Source organism: Sorghum bicolor, chromosome 3 (assembly GCF_000003195.3).
Source record: "Sorghum bicolor cultivar BTx623 chromosome 3, Sorghum_bicolor_NCBIv3, whole genome shotgun sequence".
Taxonomy (NCBI): Eukaryota; Viridiplantae; Streptophyta; class Magnoliopsida; order Poales; family Poaceae; genus Sorghum; species Sorghum bicolor.
Genome location: NC_012872.2, coordinates 66,715,585 through 66,735,738, shown reverse-complemented (window position 1 = coordinate 66,735,738; position 20,154 = coordinate 66,715,585). Strand labels below are relative to the sequence as shown.

General features: G+C 42.5%; 2 protein-coding genes across 3 annotated transcripts; one reads left to right on the top strand and one right to left on the bottom strand.

The window, feature by feature from the left end:
* Positions 461 to 2,889, top strand: LOC8057758 (nuclear transcription factor Y subunit B-3). 2 transcript variants are annotated; one of them, XM_002458676.2, is made up of 8 exons: positions 461 to 607; positions 719 to 951; positions 1,062 to 1,191; positions 1,328 to 1,333; positions 1,754 to 1,846; positions 2,153 to 2,203; positions 2,327 to 2,375; positions 2,473 to 2,889. In XM_002458676.2, exons 2-7 carry the CDS (start codon positions 749 to 751, stop codon positions 2,345 to 2,347), a joined length of 504 nt encoding a protein of 167 aa, XP_002458721.1. In that variant the 5' UTR covers positions 461 to 607; positions 719 to 748; the 3' UTR covers positions 2,348 to 2,375; positions 2,473 to 2,889. The 2 variants fall into 2 exon arrangements, with proteins under 2 accessions (XP_002458721.1, XP_021312076.1); XM_021456401.1 differs by lacking the exons at positions 2,327 to 2,375; positions 2,473 to 2,889 and having other exon boundaries at positions 2,108 to 2,203.
* LOC8085433 (V-type proton ATPase subunit a1) lies at positions 6,788 to 17,803 on the bottom strand. Its single transcript, XM_021456400.1, has 18 exons — positions 17,448 to 17,803; positions 16,331 to 16,375; positions 15,205 to 15,327; positions 14,972 to 15,079; positions 14,539 to 14,652; positions 14,287 to 14,460; positions 13,933 to 14,070; positions 13,676 to 13,783; positions 13,442 to 13,549; positions 13,196 to 13,344; positions 12,586 to 12,739; positions 9,770 to 9,930; positions 8,624 to 8,830; positions 8,356 to 8,539; positions 8,179 to 8,262; positions 7,774 to 7,967; positions 7,616 to 7,675; positions 6,788 to 7,458 (listed from the first exon to the last, which is right to left on the bottom strand). Exons 1-18 carry the CDS (start codon positions 17,586 to 17,588, stop codon positions 7,254 to 7,256), a joined length of 2,457 nt encoding a protein of 818 aa, XP_021312075.1. The 5' UTR covers positions 17,589 to 17,803; the 3' UTR covers positions 6,788 to 7,253.

Genomic DNA, 20,154 nt, shown 5'->3' with positions numbered 1-20,154 from the left:
AAGTTTAACACTTTAAATAGATCATCAATAACCATATGATAATTTTAATTTTTCTAATGATTTATTATTTTTATTTAAAATGAATTAGTTATTAAATTTCAGAGATTTAATCATATATATACGAAAAACCCAAACTAGCTTATGGCTAAAGCTGTCCATTTATATTTTTATAGTTTGATGGCCAAAGTATATGTTTTAAAGCTTAACTGTCAAAATCGGATATATTATTCTACATCTGAAAAAGGAGTCCAAAGTTCCTTATAGTTATAGTAGTAGAAGAAAAATGGCAGAAATAACATTTTTTTTAAAAAAATAATGGCACAAATAGCATCTAAACCCCCGAGTCCACTTTCATAATTAAAACAAAATAGAAGTCCACTGGCAGGAGCTGGACCACGGGCCCAGGGCCAGGGCCCACTCCCTCCTCGTCCCTATTTACAGGCGACGAACGGCCCGGATACCTCGGCTTCCTCCATCGCACCCACCCGGAGCGCCTCCTCTTCTCCAGCGTCCGATCCCCATTCCCCACCTCTCCTCCTCCCTCTGCGGCCAGCTCCTGCCCCCTTCTCTCCCCCTCCTCGCCCCTCCGCGCGCGCGTTTTTATAAGGTACGTACGGCGCGTCGACACGCTGCGCGCTCGCCACCTTCCGATTCCCGGCGGTGCTTTTCTAAGCTCTGACGCGATCGATGCCGTGTGGCTTCGTCTTGGCGGATCTAGGGTTTCGGCGGAGGCGCCCGGTCGCCGGCGATGGCGGACGACGGCGGGAGCCACGAGGGCGGCGGCGGCGGCGGCGGCGGCGGAGGCTACCGGGAGCAGGACCGGTTCCTGCCCATCGCCAACATCAGCCGGATCATGAAGAAGGCCGTCCCGGCCAACGGCAAGATCGCTAAGGACGCTAAGGAGACCCTGCAGGAGTGCGTCTCCGAGTTCATATCCTTTGTCACCAGCGAGTGAGTTGACACGACGCCCGGTAGTGTAGCCTTGGCCTTGGATCGTCTTCTCCTTTTCAGTTTGAGACAGTTTCTGATGTATGTGGCGACGGCGCGGATGCTGCTTGCAGGGCCAGCGACAAATGTCAGAAGGAAAAGAGAAAGACGATCAACGGGGACGATTTGCTTTGGGCGATGGCTACATTAGGATTCGAGGAGTACGTCGAGCCTCTCAAGATTTACCTGCAAAAGTACAGAGAGGTAATTGATGGCTTGCCCTTACTGTGTTGTAGAAGTGGATCTTCTGTCTTTACTTTAATGTTTTTGTACATCTTTCTCATGGTGTTTCTTTGTGTACTTTGCATATCCTCTTCTGGTGACGGGCTGGTGATTGCAGATGGAGGTATGTGATCTTCATGCTTTTATTTTATTTTATTTATTTATTTTTTGTCAGAACAGCACGTATTTGACTTTGCTTTGGCTGAACTGTAGAAGTGTACAGTGTACACAACATTATCAGGTTACTAACCTATAACACCTTAGTTAGAAAACATTGAGCACTTGACAGGAAATACACAATCAGTTTAGGAGCCTGCAAACTAGTAGGCATTAACACCTGAACAAGACTGCTAGTTCGAAACAGTGCATACATGATCTCGTTTGTTTTCTAAATTGCCTATTGTTTGTTGGATTGCGTGACTTACCAAGCAAGCTCCTAGGCAACTAGTGTTGTTGCTGTGAACAAGTTAATAGTTTCATGTACTGTTTGCACATCCAGGATGCAACTGAATATTGATCAATATTTTTTGGAAAATTCTTGTAGGGTGATAGTAAGCTGTCTACAAAGGCTGGCGAGGGCTCTATAAAGAAGGATGCGATCAGTTCCCATGGTGGCACCAGTAGCTCAAGTAACCAGGTTAGTATTTTTTTTTATATGTATTGGCCACCCCTCCCAGTTATACTTGAAACTGACTGGTAGCGCTGGCAGTGGCCAGGCTGCCCACTCGCGTTCGAATCCCAGTCTGGGCGAACTGCCGGGTGCCGCATAGGGACCAAGCGTGTGGCTTGGTGGCGTGTTCTGAGACTGCTCAGACAGCCCATCTGCGTTTGAGCGTGCGCTCTGCACGGGTGCTCTTACCTGTTCGAGTCCTTACATGATTGCTAATGCTCCTGACAGATTTAAGAAACAAACTCGAAACTGAACTACTCATGTTACTTACAGTTGGTTCAGCATGGAGTTTACAACCAAGGGATGGGCTATATGCAGCCACAGGTAATCTATCATACTGTAATTTGTCAGTAAAACAATGCTGCAGCAAATAATTCATCTCACTAAACCGTAAACATGGCACAAATTTTCATATAAACTGACAATTTTCTCTCTGTATGCACTCAGTACCACAATGGGGATACCTAATAAAGGGCTAAGACAACCAAATTTTATGGTAATATTGTTGCTCCCTGAATATTTTTCCCCAAGATTTTGTATATGCATGTTTCATGCCTTTTTATTTGTTCTGACAATTGCTTATATCTCTCCAGTGTCTATCCATCAGCTAGGGAAGTCTCTGCATTGCTTACCATGTTTATTGGCAGAAAACAGAAGGCACCTACAAAGGGTGTTGATTTTTGCGATGGCTGCCTCTCAGTTGTAAATTGGCTTCCATGAGAATAGTTCACCTATGGTTTAGCGCTGCTTTTGTCTGTATATTTAGAATGGTTTGACTGCTGCTATTTTTGCTACCTATTACATTCACAGATATGTATTATTAAGCATAAATATAATGTAGTAGTCCTAGGCCTAAATAATGGTGATTAACATACAAGTCTGCTACCAGTCTACTCATTTTCTGGAACAGGATTCATGCTTGGCTTTCCCTCCAGCCTGAATGCGAAGCTTGTCTGAATCCTAATTTGTGCGTCTGTGCTGTGGGGATATCAGAGCATGTCGTCGAATCCCTTATGTTGTATCTCCTATAAGTTATGTTATTAGTAGAGTATCTTAAAATCAATTTTTATTTAGGATATAGGAGAGCACTGTTGTAGCATATTAATAAAATTTGTCTCCTATATTTCTTTATTTAGGTATACGGAAGGTGTTGTCTCCTTTCTTTAGGAATCAAAAGAAAGGGTGTTTCTGGTCTCTTAAAAATTATACGTATATAAGATGAGCTATCTCCTAAAATGTTTGTTTTTTAGGTATATGATGTTGGATAGGATATTTATGGAGATGCTCTAGGCATTTCCATTGGTGGCATTGGTCTACACAAGAAAAATTATATGGTGCTCTCTTTAGCTAAATACCATGTTGCAATATTTTAAAAAATCATTACCAAATCATGTACACAGTACACCTAAAGTTAAAAGTAGCCACAACAATTCAATTTGGAATTCATCTTTGATGCTGGAGAAGTACCACTGTTTGCACATGATGAATAGTGCCAGGTTAACTGCTTACCCTCCCATGGAAGGGTGGTTTTGATTTTTAGGTTAATTGTGTAGTTTTGATTAAGATTTTATTAGTTCATTACTCTAAACTAAATCAATAGCTTACTTTCTTCATAGAATAAAATATTGGATCTTCTCCCCTCTTTCTTGTTGCTTCATAAGAGTGAAACCATTTTATGGGCGAAACATGTGGGCTCTTTATCGATTGATGGATTGCTTCACTCACTACATCATTAACAAACAAAAGAATAAATAGAGGGATTTTAACCATCTGTGCAAAGGTTTTCTCTTTGTTATTTTTATAAATAGAAGAAATAGGTAACCAATTTCTAGGTATGGAATAAGACTGTGTTATGAAAATAAGAATTCCACGAGCTTTTTCGCTCTAACTAAATAAAGGGGACCCACTAAGGCCTCCCCAACCAAAATTTTTTCATCCATCCCATCGAATCTTTAGACACATGTATGGAAAAATTAACTGTAGATAAAAAAATAAACTAATTACACAGTTTAGTTGAGAATCGCGAGACGAATCTTTTAAACCTAGTTACTCCATGATTAGCCTTAAGTGCTACAGTAACCCACATATGCTAATGACAGATTAATTATGCTTAATAAATTTATCTTGCAGTTTCCTGACGAGCTATGTAATTTGTTTTTTTATTAATTTCTAAAAATCCCTCACGACATCGTTCCGACACCTCCGATGTGACACCCAGAAAATTTTCGTTCCCAATCTAAACAGGCCTTAAGTTCCTACCTTTTCATGTTTACAACCTGATACTCTAAGATGAACCTAGTCCAGAATAGGAACTATAAAAGAAAACATCTATTAAGGCCCTGTTTAGTTCCCCACCCAAAATTTTTTCATCCATCCCATCGAATCTTTAGACACATGCATGGAACATTAAATATAGATAAAAAAATAAACTAATTACACAGTTTAGTTGAGAATCGCGAGACGAATCTTTTAAGCCTAGTTACTCCATGATTAGCCTTAAGTGCTACAGTAACCCACATATGCTAATGACAGATTAATTATGCTTAATAAATTTGTCTTGCAGTTTCCTGACGAGCTATGTAATTTATTTTTTTATTAGTTTCTAAAAACCCCTCCCGACATCCTTCCGACACATCCGATGTGACACCCAAAAAATTTTCGTTCCCAATCTAAACAGGCCCTAAACCAATCACAAGAATACCTACTTTGCATGAGCAGGAGCCGCAGGGAGCCCTATCCAATGGGACCTTATAATTTGAAACGATAAAAGTATTACTTCTCTTTTCAGATATTGAGTTGAAAGTGAAAACTTCATGCGAAGTACCTAATTTGGTTGGAACGTTCAGTTTTTTTTTATAATTTCCCGAGTCATCAAAACTACCGTGCTTTTTTCTTTCTTACTCTGAAATAAAAAAAAAAAAAACACCGCCTCTACATGGTAATCGTTTGTGTCGTTGCTACGAATTATAGCGTTAGGTGCGAGCAGGTTGCCGCTCGACACGGAGAATTACAATCATCGTTCGCACAGACGCTTCTCTCCACTAAGTAGCTGTATGAAAATTCCGCCTAGCTAAACGAGCAAGTTCGTGAGCCACTTTGTTACTCTCCCTCCTTACCTTCATAATCTTCCAGTCCAGCAGCATTTGCAGGTGCTTCTTCTTGGTTTCTAGGATGGTCCATCGCAATTCTGATCTATCTGCCTGGTTCGTCTCCAATGCCGCGACCATCCTCGCTAAATCGGACTCCAGCCCGTACACGTACACCCTCGTGATACCAGACAAGGCCCTTCGGCACATGGTCTACTCCTACTGCTTCATCCGCCGACGCACATCGAAATAGCGAGCGGCGCAGTGAAGGCCCTGTTTGGTCACTGCACTGACAGAGATGCGAGTGCGGGGGACATGGTAGCCTCCGGTCTTCGCCAAAAATTCATGCCGCGACTATCTGGGAGGGCTCAGTCAGAGCTTATCGTGGTAGAAGGAATTCTGCAGCGAACCTTGCTGCAGGAATCAGCGATCGTCGCCATTCTGCAAAGCCAACGGCAGCCTAGATACCGGGGCAATCTACCCGTTGCTGAAAGCGAAGGGCCAACCAAATGATGCGAGAGCGGCATTTATTTGGCAGAACTCAGCGCCGCCAAGGTCCAATTGTTCATGTGGCTATTACTTCGGGGCCGTATCCCTACTGAAGAAGAATGCGGTGCAAGATGCGGTTTGTGAAGTGTGCAGGGAAGCGGAAGAGACCCCGGAACACATAATCAGTGGGTGCACAATCAACAAGCAGTTCTAGGACTGGGGTTGACGGCAATAATCGGAATGTCTGTCGACAACATCCACAACTTAACACCCACGAGTGCAATCCCTGATCAGGAGTTCTCAACTTTTGTTGCCTTAGCCTGCTGGCAGCTATGGAAGGCCAGGACCGCCACAGTTTTTCAGAGCGAACTAAAAACACTGTCACAGGTGTTCGGAGAATGCAGGAACGCGGCTACGCTGTGGCGGGTTAGAATACCGAGACGGAAAAAAGGAGTTGCGGATCAATGGTGCCAACTTTTGGAGATGGTTATGCAGGCATAGATGCTCCAGAGGCTCAGAGCTTGCCAGATTTTTCCTTCCTATTATTTTGTAATCTTCCCCAATGTCAAATGTCCCGTTTTGGGCCAATAATGAAATTCAGGTGGGGAACTACTCAACCCCCCCCGACGTTAGGGCGTCCAGCATTTCACCTTGCCCGAAACTCATCTGGAGTCTCCCTTTGTCCAACCTGCACCAGTGAATCCCGATAGTTTAAAGAAAAAAAAATAGATCTGACATACTCACCGAGCCAGAGGCGTGTGTCGAATTATTGTGTAGGAAAAGCTAGAACAACTTATAATTTTTATAATTTAGAGTGAAGATTTTTACAATTTAGAATGGAGGCATATGTTCTTCCTCGGATCAATCACATAAACATGGCATTCCGACAACAAATCTAGAACAACTGAAATTGGCAGACATCAGCATCAATTCGTGGTGGGCTGGCGTTTACATCCAAACATCAACAATATTTGCAAAAAATACTCCCGTCCGGCAAAAGAGGCCTGCTCCGTGAAAACTTTCCAAACGTTAGATGTAAACTTTCCAGACGAACTAGTACGGTTAGAATGAGTTGGCCACCAATATTGTTACCTTGACGGGGATTTGCATAAAAAGTTAGAAACTATACAATGTGTAGGACATCAATATTTCCAGGTGATTTACAGAACGCAACTTGCGACTGAAAAGGGAACAGTCAATTTATCGGCAAGGCCAATAGTAAACTTAAGCTAGCAAAGCTAATCCAAATTTAACCTATCACACGGACCACACAAAAGGTCTGCCAGCACATGAGCATTAGTCACATCAGACAAAGAGCAGCATTTAAAAAAGATTAAAAAAGAATAAGCACAAGGACAACTATTTATTTGAATTGTAAAAAAAAACAGTAAAAATATCTTGTATGCCTTTTTCCAGCCTCGGCATATGAATGGCCAAATACATCTTTTCCATTCATAAGCGGTAAGGGCCAGTCATGTTGATAAAATTTAAAGCTAAAAGTACGCGGGCAAATCTACATTTCTATCTTTTTTGTTAGTAACTATAATCTGCATCTCCGTTGGAGGAACTGTACCATGAACCTGCCCTCTACAATATTGCTGTAAACTTACAAAATCTCCTTCCACAAGGCTGGCAATCTCAACATGGACTGCACTCATGCGCTGGGAAGAAGTCTAGCGGTCTGCCAAAATGCTGTGTATCAGGGAAAGTCCATCTTGCCCACGAAATTTGACACTGTGCTCCAAAAATTCCTTTGTAAGAAATGAACCAATCTCTTTACGTGCTGAACTACATATGCATCAGTCTTCGTCATCTGCTAGCAGAGCAAATGAAAATGGCTTGAACTTGTAACCATCCCCGTGATAGAACTTGTTCATGAACTCAACCCAGTGCAGACGTAGTGCATGCAGGAAGGCACTCAGTGTTTCCATCATGAGCAATATGAAGGCAGTAGCAAAAGCAAAAACTATAAGCCCCCCTAACTTCACGATAAGATTGTCATACCTATTGACAACAGAGAAAGCAATCTTAGTATGTGATCATCAAATTTTGCTCATCATGCAAGTACAAAGGAGAAGTGTCGGAAGGTTTCTTATAAAACCAGCAGACAATATATTGAAAACTAGCTGCGGAGTTTGTCAGAGTAGCAGCAAGTGCTCACCCCCAGGCAAGTAACAGCAGCTTCTCATAGAAAACTGTTGACAACTCTGAATGCGCCAAGCTGAAACCAACAATCAGTACACAGAAGTGAGGAGTTGAAATGGAGAAAGTTAAAACTGGCAGCAACCAACAAAACATCACAATTCACAAGAGACAAACCTCAGAGCCCAAAGTCGAAGATAAGATGCAGTATTTGAAACTGCGCCAAGTACAAACTCAATGGAATGTATCATTTGATGCACAAAAACTTCGCTGAAATTGAAATCATCATGACGTGCTCGGGCAGAATCAGGTTCAGAATCTGGATCCATTTCAGATGTCCCGAGGAAGCGATAGGTGTGACCTTGAAATCTCTGCATCCAGGTATGCAAAATTAGTTATTTTTGCCTTGCCTACTTAAACATAAAAGGAATTTCAATTTGTTTCTCATAAACATTGATCATTTACGTAGATTTATTGAGAAATTCTGAGGCTGCACTAAGTAAAAGGGCCATGGTTAAAGAGAACTTAGTACAGAAAATTCCCTTGATATATTTTTCAAGAACAATTTCCAAATCACAATACCTCCTTATGAAGTTTCTTCAAGATAAAAGGTTTTGGGAAGAGCATCCATGGAACAGCGACCAAAGCCAGAAGTAACAACAATATCTGAAAGGAAAAGGCAGATAAGTTGGCACACCAAGGATGTTAGAAATACAGAGTATTACTTTTCCTTTTTCAGAAGGATGCACTTAATTGAACCTGAAGTTCCTTTTGGCCCCAAAACAGTTGATTTTCTCCAAGATCTCCAGCAGGATCAAGGAACATATATATCATCACATGATAAAGATCAGCTTGAGAGCCCGTGCACCACTTGATAAGAATCAGGAGTGCCAAGTAACCAAAAAGGCTATTCAGGAAAATCATCTGTGGTATGAATTGATACCTGAAGAATGTGCACAGTTAAAGCACTGCAATTTCTCTCTATTTGGCTGTATCAGAAGAGAAGATACAAAAGAATATACAGCACCTTATGTCAAGGGCATTTCCATGAAATCGTGCGTCGAAATAACTTAATACAATCCCCAGGTTCATCTGGGCAACACCCATTAGTATAGACATCTTCATCTTTAATGAGTTTAGAAAGGGTAGCTCAGACCGACTTCCACGCCAGCTTGGATCCACCCCAAAAGGATAGGGGTCACGGACTTTGATGAGACCAATAGTATGTGCATCACTGAAGCAATAAGTTAGGTGTTAAATCTTGGCGGAGAAACATTCAATGCATGGCTATCTGACATTAAAGTGAGTTACATGCAAAATTTGCTTCCTTGACCTACTGTTGCTATATGTTAATAGAGGAGGTCAAACATTACATTAATTACCAGCCATTCAGAAAAGGAACAAACAATCGGATAAAGGCTTATAGACCATCAATAAAAAATGGCTACAACCAAGCAAAAAGTATGGCTCTCTAGGCCACATACTTCACTATAGACAATGCACTAAGAAATTCACTGTCACAATTTGACTAGTAGGTGCACATGATTTTAGGTCGAAACTTAAAGACTTTTGTATGATTGATGAGCGATGGCGCATATGTCCCTAATATTTTATGCATATCTCTTTGATAGTCATACAAAAGATTAAGGTATAGACTTTTTGTAATTTGGCATATTTATCGATAGACTGTATACCCTGGGATAGCAACTTTAGGGCCTGTTTGGATACAAGGGGTAATTGCTAGCTAGCTAACTAAAAATAAGCCAAAATTAGCTCTAGTGCATCTAAACATGAGGGCTAATAGGAGGGCTAATTTTTTAGCCAACTAGCTAGCCAACCACAAGCTAATTTGGGCTATTTTTTAGCCCCAACTAGTAACTAGCCATGTGTATCCAAACAGGCCCATATTAGTGTAAACCTGAAAGGTGAGAAGGGGGGGAAATGCACTTGCTCTCATGTAGCAAATTGAAGATACAGTGATAGTGATCATTGTGAAATTAAGATACTGTGATCAAATAAAGCAGGGATTTCGCCAGCAGCCACAAAAACAGAATAACTAACAAATAATTGAGCTAACGTGGGATTTTAATTGATATTATGACCTCCAGCATTTTAGAAAATTCAGAGAACAATGATCTCATTAAAACTTGAACACATTGAAGAGTAGGCACACCTGCAGCTTTTGTCCCGGCATTCATATGCAGATTTGCCAAATATATGGAATGGAACTGAGAAGAACTCATTGTATATAAGGCCACAGTATATTGAGAATATTGCCATCAGAAGAATAACATATCGTCCGCCGAATGCCAACTCCATAAAGCTGCTAAGCTTCTGAAATAAGTTATAAACCAAAGGTTACTGGAAGAGATTAAGTGTGCTTGAGCAGACACTGAAATAAATGGCAAGATACAAAGTTCAAATTAAGGCTCCTGAAGCTACACTAAAAGAAAAGGATAGATTCCAAACAATTTCATACTTATAAAGGAAAACTTTTTAAAGCACATATTTTTTTTTCAAACATGCAGGAGAGCTGTGTATCTTTATACTTAAGAATACCCCAAGCGTTGCTGCGGGAATGCGGTGGATGACGTGGCATGATGATGTGGACAAACAAAACACTTATGTGTCTTGCTGACATGGACATTATAATTGTATGGCTAGTGGATTTTAGTTGTAAGTGATAGGCATTGCTTAGTTGGACAGCTTGCATGTTGAGAGAAAATATAGTGACTTGGTGACATGGACACTACAATTGCATGGGCTAGTAAATTTTTAATTGTGTATGATAGTGGGTTGCTTAGTTGGATAGCTTGCATGTTGAGAGAAGTAGTTAGTGGGATTTAGCTTTATAGGAGTATAAGATTAAGAAATAAAAAGGGCAACAGAGCCCTTCACAGAACCATACCAAGACTTATGTCCCGTTCAAATTCCCTATAGATTTTTTTCTTCTCGAACTACTCAAGGGATCTGCATGTCATTTCATTAAGATAGAAGAATACAAGACGAGCTGGATTTAGAAAGAAACCCAGCTCGCCAAACAAACAACACCACACCAACCCACCCTAACCGAGAAGGAAAGGGTGGGGGTGGTTCTATACAAGACCAGTACCTGAACAACAAAACTACTCTACAAATCAGGCAAACTGGACCAAAGACCTTGTGAGCAATTCATTAAGCTTTGATGCTCAAGCCATGCACCACAAACTGCACTCATCTCCTAGGATTTGCAGGAGTGTATGGATACTAGGCAAGGCTCCTTCAAACACACATGAATTCAGTGCTTCTAGGATTCCTAGGATATGAGAATGATGAGATAATTTAATCCTTTCCGCATCTCCTTTGGGACTCCCCTAACAGCTTTTCTCCACCAGTTGAGAAGAGGACGTCTGTGGTAGTGGGAGCTACAGCAGATAAGTTCAGATGCTGCAAAATCAAGAACCACACCTACCGAGTGAAAAAACAGGAGGTTAACAGGTGCTGGACTGGATTGTCTCCTCTTCCTAGTCGCATAAGGGGCCGGCATCCTGGTGAGGCAGACCCCGCTTAGCTAAGCTATCGGCAATCCAACAGCGGTTCTTGAAGGCCAAGCAAATGAAAAACTTGCAGCAAAGAGGAGCCCACCTCTTCCAAATTTCCTTCCAAGGAGAGAATTTAATTGAACTCGTGAAGAAAGCAGCATAGGATGATTTGCTTCTATAAGAACCTGACTGGACATCTTGTTGGGTATATAGGCCATCAACTTGATCCCATAAAAGCAAATACTCAGTGAGGACCTGCACTGTCAAGGCCCATTGATGTCGGCCACCCAGCTGTTTTCCAGGGTCTGAGCAACAGTCCGATTCTTGACAACCCTCTTTGGGATCAACTTGATCAGGTTGGGAGCAATTTCAGCAACTGTCCTGCCACTCAACCAGTGGTCTGCCCAAAAGCAAATTGTTTCGCCATTAATAGAATTTAGATCAGCTGGTTGGGTTCCTTGTGGTGAAACCTGCCCACCTGGGTTCAAGTCTCCGACTTGACACAGGTGCTCGCATTTTTCTGGATTTATTCCAGGATTTAACGCCGCTATGCTTTCAGTGGTAGGCGACATGTCCGTCGATAGTGAGGCGCCTGTGGTGACTTCGTCAATCTCGAGATTTGCTGGTCCAACTTGGTTCTTCGGAGGTGCTCATAGAGGTAGGGTGTGCATGCGTGCGTTCATAGGGGTGAGTGTGCGCTCGTGTTTGTGAGCGTCTGCGTCTATAACTGGGTCTAAAAAAAAGAATGGAATTTAGAATCCGGATTCTAGATATAAATAATCTCTACTTATTTGGATCCTAGATTTTATATTGAGATAATAGTTATTTTGAAGTATTATTATTTTCTCTATATACCCTTAAACATTTTTACCCAATATGACTGTGAATTGGCACCAACTACAAAGCAAACAGGCATGCAATGTATGTGTTCCATCAATGGTAGTGAGAAGAATCTAGTATTATCCAGCTTTCCACGGATTCTTACATTGGATTTTTTTTACCCTGTGTTATCCCTCCCGTTTGGCTGTTACTTAGATTCTTTTTATCGGATTTTCATAATCCAAGAGGGGTTCAAATGGGCCTGAAACAGACAAGCATCATTGGAGCCAAAGGACCCAGAAAAACTCTTCACTGGGTTTCCTGCATGCAGATGTGTTAAACTGGATTCCATTTGCATTACAAGAGTGATTTTCCAAACTCGTATGCAAATATATCACGACTAATTACTAAATGGGTTATCTGCCATATTTCTGAACAGGTCCTGTGACATAATAGGTTTCTCTTTTGCCTCTAACTCATCAGAATGAAGTATAATACATTCAAAAAATGTTAAGGAGTGGATTAAGAATATTCTTTAGGTGCTAAAATTCCTTCATGATATTTAATACAGTATAACACAACACATGATTTGTTTCTAATGGCTATGCTAAAGAAAGAATAAAAAATAATCAAGTTCAGCACCATTTACCTGAGAGGAAAGTCTCTTCTCGCGAACTATAAGAACCAAAGCTCCTAGTAATAGACATATTCCATGACCCCAATCTCCAAACATAACAGCAAAAAGAAATGGGAATGTCACAACAGAATATACAGCCGGGTTAGCTTCTTGATATCGAGCAACACTGCAATAAAACAAAATCATAATCATAATCAACTCACTATGCAAGGTTCATGATAAACCTGTCAGACAAAGCATCTCTTTCATAAGAAAATAGCTAAAAAAATATTGAATATAACGAACTTTCCCAGGCAAAGGTAATCACATCAAACACACACCCAATGATTCAAGGGATCCCATGATCCAAATAACCACAAAGGTTTCAATAAATAATTACCCATGTAAAAATCACCAACATTAAATGCTATAGGAAAACACTGAACACACAACAGCCTCAATCACTTAAATGTTAAAACAACATAGGAAAAAATTTGCCCTGGACAAAGTAGCTAGCGTTACTCCAGCTAATTTATTTGATAGCATAGTGATAATTATAATCACTAAGCAACTACTTAAAAGGCAGAGGTATATAATAAAATAAAATTATCCATCATGAAAAGTTTTGCAGCTATGCGCATACCCATATGCATCAACTATTTCCTGGAAAGCATTGGTAAACTTATCAGTTCGGAAATATGTAGGTGGTGATTCAATAGTGTCCATCTCATGAAATATTGTTCCAACTTGTGAATTGCTGTGAAGCGTGGCACGCTGCAAACAATCCTTGATCTGAAATGCAAGTTGAAGTAAGAAACATCTTCTGAAACTTCTGTTCTGTCAAAAATGAATGATCATAATGATTCAAATTAAATGTATTGTTTCTGACCTGAGATTTAGCAAATATAGGACACCATCCTTCTCCAACAAGGCACTTCTTTGTCACATCAAAGTTCAACATGTTGAGTGTGTCATATACAGCTTTCTCCTTTTTAACCTAAAAGGAATACAAAAAAATTTTGGTTCATAACTGCCAGAAACAGGAAAAAGTCCACATACCATGATTTTAGGTGTGAAAAAGTTGCAGAAATAGAAAATGATAAATTGGTATTTACTTTATTACCATGATTGTCCACCTCCACAATTGTGATCCTATTGACTCAAGAGCTTTGTTTCTGTGCTGGATTCCAGCATCCAAAGTAACTTCCAGGTCAGAGAGACGAGCCGATACCTGGCAGAAGTCATAAATTGTAAGTTACTATCATCAAAGACTCAAGAACACTCTAATAATATAGCAATATATAGAATCAAATCACATGTTGCATTTCAAAGTAAGAAAATGAACTAACAAAATAGTGTGCCAAACAGGGAAATTAATACCTCATTGAAAATTTGTCTCTGCTTGACCATCTCCTCAGGAACAGGGTAGCAACTTGCTCCAAATGAATCACAAATCTTTAGTATCTTTGCTTTTGCTTGTTCCCCAGAAAAGAAAACTACAAAAACAGTTTTCTCTACCTGTCAAAATGTTAACATATTATTCAGAATCTTTTAAGATACCAAATGAACTAAATTGGTTTTCTGAACGTATTGCATTGATTTTAGCTGAAGTAAATGAAAACTAAAAAAAGAGTCCAAATAATGCGATCAGTAAATATTTTGAAGCAAATTTAGAAAAAAAACTTTAACTCAATGTACACAGAAATTAGCAAGGGCAAACCATGATGATCAGACCTCTTCACCAGATATGGGATCAGTAACAGGTTCCCCTGCAGATGCCTGATTGAATAACATGTTTCCTCTTGTAGCTCGAAAAAGCATCCGCTCAAAAGCAAGTGCCTTCGACTTTAATATTATTCCACTAACAAATCTCACTCCAGAATTTCCATGTGCTCTTTGATGCACTCCCTGGGAACAGTTCTGTTTATAATGGTGGAACAGGCAATGGAATAGTGTTAACATTATGGATCAGGGCTAAAATAAGACCTGTTCAAGCAAATAGGCATTTCCCTCGTCTACTCCATTGTCATCTATGTTTTCATCTAGCTCACGCTCAGCTGAAGCTGCATGGTTGTGAGAAGAAGCAAGGATGCCACCTGCCTGCAAGATGTTGTTTGAGAAAACATGGAATGGAAAGAAGAGCAAAATACTATTTAAACCAAATTTGATATGTTACTGGAAATGACTAACTACAGAAGGTGATTGTGCTTGCCAAGCAATGTTGCAGTTTGTAACATAACAAAAATCACCTAACATTGCCTACAGTATAAATTTCTGGCATGTTTTATTTTCCACAAGAAAATTCACTAGGTGTATCATTGAAGTCAAAACTCAAAAGAGATATTCATCTTTCATTGAAAATACATAAGAAAACACATGGATCAGTAATTTCAATCAAGTCACAAGAATGAGATACAACCTTTGACAAGACCAGCTTGAATTCAAGAAGCTCATTGTATGTCTGTTGTAGCTTGTCACTATTTGTATTCATCTCAAGCAGTTCATGCTCATGTTCACCCAATCTTGCCTGGAGAACCAACAAAAGCAAGTTTTTATTCTCACTCAAGCAAGCTTTTGTTTTCACTTAAAACAGCAACCTTCGAAAGAAAAAACATAGAAAACTTTCTGCTACAGGAAAGATGAGTAATGCACCTCTAGCTCCTCCAAATCAATATCCGGTTCAAGTGCAGGTCGAACAGAAGATCTTACTCCTGCCCTGTTGATCTGATCACTGAAAAATCTTAGTTTGCGTGACATTTCTGCACATCGCTTTACCTGCAAGGGAATTGAGGTACATTTGTCAACATAATAAAAAAGTTACTGAGACCATGAACATAAAATAAAGAAAGCAACAGCCCAAACAATAAGTTTGAGTACTGGCCACTTCATCATCATATTGTTTCTGTATTATGGTTTTCTTTTTTACATTTTCTATCATCTACCATACTGTATTCAGTGCTATGAGCATATTTCAACTGTCACTTGATTGGCAATACATTACTCATGATATCAAATACCATAATGCAATGAATATTTTTACCCTCCCCCCCCCCCAAAAAAAAAAAGAAAGAAATACACTGCATATTTATTTACCCAAAATCTTGTTTCCCAGCTGCTTCCAACAACTTTGGGAAACAAAGAAAGTTCAGAGTATTAATCTTGACCATTTGATAGATTGCCTCGGTTTGATTCTGTGTGTTCTCTGTAATTATTTTATGAGAGAACAGAAACATTCATTATTCACAGTGTGAAAGTGAAACACCCAATCCGTAATGCTTCTAACGGAGAACTGGACTATATAATTAATATATTTCAACATTTTTTTTTTGGGGGGGGGGGGGGAGGAAACGTGTTGATGTTGCCTATTTTTCAGAAGAAGAAAAATGACCAAGAACAAAGGTACCAGTAATCTTTCTATTTAAACTTTCTTGTGTTCCATTTAAATTCCAGCAAATGAAAAGAAAAATCCTAAAATATTTTATTGCTGTGCAATTTCCTTTAAGTGATATATCTTATCAAAACTGGAAAAACTAGTCATTTCACTGCACATTGGATTAGTCCTAGCAACACAAGGAATACTATCTGGGAATTACATAACTGTAACACCCAAGTAAAGATCTTGTTTAACAAATAGAATAACTAAGTGATGAATAAAACAAAAAAAACATGGTTCCCAAATCCATGTCTAAGATAAGGCATTTGTGTAATAAAAAAGGTGCATGCAAACTAAGATGATCAGCGAAAAAAATGAATGGAAGAATAGGGTAAGCTGGAATACCTGGTTGACAAATATACGCTGGAAAGGACTCTTATCCTCATTCAACTGCAAAAGATAAGAAAAGATATCAGCAAAATCCATACTGTAACAGTCAACAGAAAGAGGAACATATCGTGTTGGAGTTGGACGATGACATCACAAGAACAAGGTAAAAAAAAACAAAATAGTGTCTCTTCTTCATATATGGTCACTAGTAGCTCAAAACAAATATAGCTTCCCCATGCAACCCCTCTCCCTCCATTTAATCAAACATCAAGTGAAGAAAAAATAACAAGGAAAACAATAGGTTTTGAAACCAACCATCCTTACCAATTTACCTTCAAACAATGTTACAACAAACTGACAGTAACATGTGATGCCTCAGAATAAAATCTAACATAATGATAATGAGTCGGAATATAAAATAAAAGGCATATATAAAACTAAGAGAGTAAACTGAAAATGACATGCCAAGGTTTAAACACCTAATCTCAAAATGACAAAACATCATTACTCATTTCATTGAACCAATTTATCAGTCTGACTTGCTACATTTGCTTAAAAGCAGAAGACTATGCGTAATGGTACAAGTAACAAAGAGTATAACTTAACTCTATAATATTTTGTTCGCACAGACAGTCAAAAGCACACACAGTGGCAATTCTTTTGCATACACTGGCTTAAGGTCAACACAGATGGATACTGTGAATATGATCACGCGAAGCTAAAGCACAGTGATCCAATTTCGCGCTTGTCATGAAAAGCCCTCCTGCTCTCCTACATTGACCCATTCACGTGAGCCATTCCCGTGAACCTGAGTCCTCAATGAGATTGCTGGGCGTGTTCCTCTGATCTAAACCCGACCTCCCACGCCAACCGATCAGCGCGGACGCCCAAGCCAGCTCAGACGTGAAACGCGCGCCAAACCGGGATCGAATGACACCGGAGATCAAAACACTAGCTCTCCAATCCGACCACGGCCTAGAGCTAGATCCAACAGAGCGCAGAGCGTGACGCGCGCGAGCGGGGCCGGGAGAGAGATCACGACTCTCGAGGCTGGATTTAGGTAGATCCGGGGCGAGAAAGCCAGAGGCGGTGAGGTAGCAGGGAGCGGCGGAAGAGAGGGAGGGGCACTCACGTCCTTGAACTGGAGTAGGCCGAGCTCGCCGAGGTAGGTGACGGCGAGGCGCGAGCTCTCGGCGGGCATGATGAGCTGCACGAAGCACATCTTCTCGGACCGCATGTGGTCCATCGGCGGCAGCCGGTCGAACACCCCCATCCCGCCCGCCCGCCCGCCCGCCGGAGCGGAGCGCGGCCTCCCGAAGCTTCCAGAAGGCGTCGCGAGCGCGAGGAGGACGACGACGCGGTGCGGTGGCCGGTGGTCGGGGTGGCGCCTCAGATCTGGCTCTGAGAGGGTAGGCCTAAATTCTATTTTCCACTCTGTTCTGCCGAGTGCGCAACTGCCATGAGCCCATGACCCATCGGTGACGGAGGGAGGAAGCGGCTCGGAAGGGAGGCGCGCAGTCTCTGGCCCGTGGGCCACCACCTCCTGGTGGGAGGGGACCGGTCGAAGGTTTCGGTTGGGCGCTCGGGCCCCCGGGTTTGGTGTTTTTTACGCAAGTAACCCTGTCGGTCCCGCGTTTATCGGAACTGGGCCTGCCTTTGCCTTTGCCTCCTCGTCATGGCCAGACAGACGACCGTCGACGGACGTGAATGGAACGCAAAGAGCCACAAGGAAAGGAAACAATCTGGCGCGCGCGAGGCGTGGGATCAATGCGCTAGCGGCTGGGCTGTGTGGCCTTGTGGGCGGAATATACGGGCCGTATCAGAGGCATCGTTTGGTACAGCCCATTTGCAGATTTTCTTTGTGAATTTCGAACCGAATCGTGTCCTGGCCTTACCCTTTTTGATTTCTGCAATAGATCGGAAACTCGCCTGCATTAGGAACCGGATCTATTTTTCATGAACGGCAGGGGGCTCCTGCCATTTTAGTTCAATTTCGAACCGGGTCTGTTTCTGACAGCGGATTTGTGTTGCCAGTCGTATGTATACGTAGCTGTTAACTTTTGACTTTGAGATTTTTATTACGAGATTTCGAACCGGGTCTGTTTCTAACAGCGGATTTGTGTTGACAGTCGTATGTATACGTAGCGGTTAAGTTTTGACTTTGGCATTCTTATTACGAGATGCCGCGTTGCTCCAGTCCACAATCTCCGCTGCTTCCCATTCCAATATGACTTGTGTTGAAGTCTTGCGTTGATTATTTCCTGCCTCATGCGTCTAGCCTAAGCACGATTCTCACTTTCCCGACTCCGGATGTTTATTTCACTGCTTATATTATTCGGCAGCTCTGCACTATGTACGCCGCCACGCCGGTGCCTCGTCAATTTCTTCTCGTCTGAACTGGAACCGCGCGCACCGTCAATCCAGTCAGAAAGGTTCGGGCTGGACGCACCTGCATCTGGAACCGCCTGTCCGTCTCGGCAGGCTCTCCCGGACGGACGATCGATCACCTCGTGAAAACGACGTGCCGCCGATACACAGTAGGGTATGCATGTACACAATTCTACAAAGACGAGGCCGGCAGCCACACTACACCCACTAGGGTCAGGGTGTGGTCAGTGGAGCTATATGCACGCGGGCTCGAGCCAGGCTACAGGATCGACGTCTGATACTGACCCAGCAGCGAACGATTGAACGAAAGCCCTAAGGGGCTCATGACGCAGACGTACTACGAACTACGAGACGCCGACGGTGGAGCGTGGAGCGCGATCCGTATCCCTTCGCCATTACTTTGGTGGTTAGGAGCAAACCGGGCGTGGGCAGTCGTTGATGTCGCGATCGCGCGCGCGCGGACACGAGCGGAGCCGGCGTATTGAATGCAGTCGCTGCACGCGCGCGCGAGCTAGCCATGGATGATGATGGCGCGGTGGACGGAGACGGAGCTGGACGTAGGTGTCAACCGAGCAGTGGATACGACGGCAAGCAAGTCAAGTACGTACGATGCCTACCCGCCGCCGGCAGCTGCGTCGTCGTCGATGGCATCTACGTATTCTGAGTTCAGCCACCGTACCGCACGCATGCGAGTTGCTTTCAGATCAGATGAACATATATCTTGATGGGTATCGGAGGATCCGTCAGTAAACCTTTGGCTTCAGTACTCATCAGCGACTAAACTTCAGAGCGGTACATGTAACTTCAGGTCAGTACATGCATGTACATCACGGGAAGGAATTCACCCCGTGGAATCACGTGTTGGTCTGTCATAACTCGCTATACGCCCGATCCCGGGCGTACGTACGTACGCTCTGTGAAACGATGGCTCGTCACGAGCGGCCGGATTCACATGCACACAGTACGCCGTCCGATCCCCATCCGCCGATCCGCGCGCACCCAGCCGCGCGCGCCGGCGAGCGGGACACGCCTTGGCGCCTTGCCGCTGCTGCAGACAGCAGACCTGCATCGATCGCTGCTGCTCCGCGCGCGCGCGCGCATCGCTGCTTGCCGTCGTGTAGCCGATGCGCCGCAGTCCCGCGCGCGTGGTCCGCGTCGAGCGCGCTCGAAAGTCGAAAGTGAGATACCATTCATGTCGTGTTACGGTTACGGACGGGGGCTGGTCTCTGCTCTGCTCTGAGCGGTCTCCTTGTCGCCCAGGCGTGTGACCGTATCGTACCGGTGGGGGCACCCCCGGCATGCACGCCGGAATACTAGAGCACAAAACCGTGTGGATCATCTGCTCGTCCTCTCCGGACTGACACTGTAGATCTGAAGTTCTGAACAATTTGAAGTAGCGCCGTACGGACATATGCTTCGCCATGCGGTTAATATAAAACACCTGCTGGTTC

Coding starts and splice junctions, on each gene's coding strand:
- LOC8057758 (XM_002458676.2), top strand. CDS start 749: ATGGCGGACGACGGCGGGAGCCACGAGGGCGGCGGCGGCGGCGGCGGC. Junction 1,847..2,152: donor CCAGTAGCTCAAGTAACCAG/GTTAGTATTTTT, acceptor TGTTACTTACAG/TTGGTTCAGCATGGAGTTTA. Junction 2,204..2,326: donor TGGGCTATATGCAGCCACAG/GTAATCTATCAT, acceptor GTATGCACTCAG/TACCACAATGGGGATACCTA.
- LOC8085433 (XM_021456400.1), bottom strand. CDS start 17,588: ATGGGGGTGTTCGACCGGCTGCCGCCGATGGACCACATGCGGTCCGAG. Junction 13,550..13,675: donor TGTGGAGGTGGACAATCATG/GTAATAAAGTAA, acceptor TATTCCTTTTAG/GTTAAAAAGGAGAAAGCTGT. Junction 8,263..8,355: donor GGGGCCAAAAGGAACTTCAG/GTTCAATTAAGT, acceptor TTTTCCTTTCAG/ATATTGTTGTTACTTCTGGC.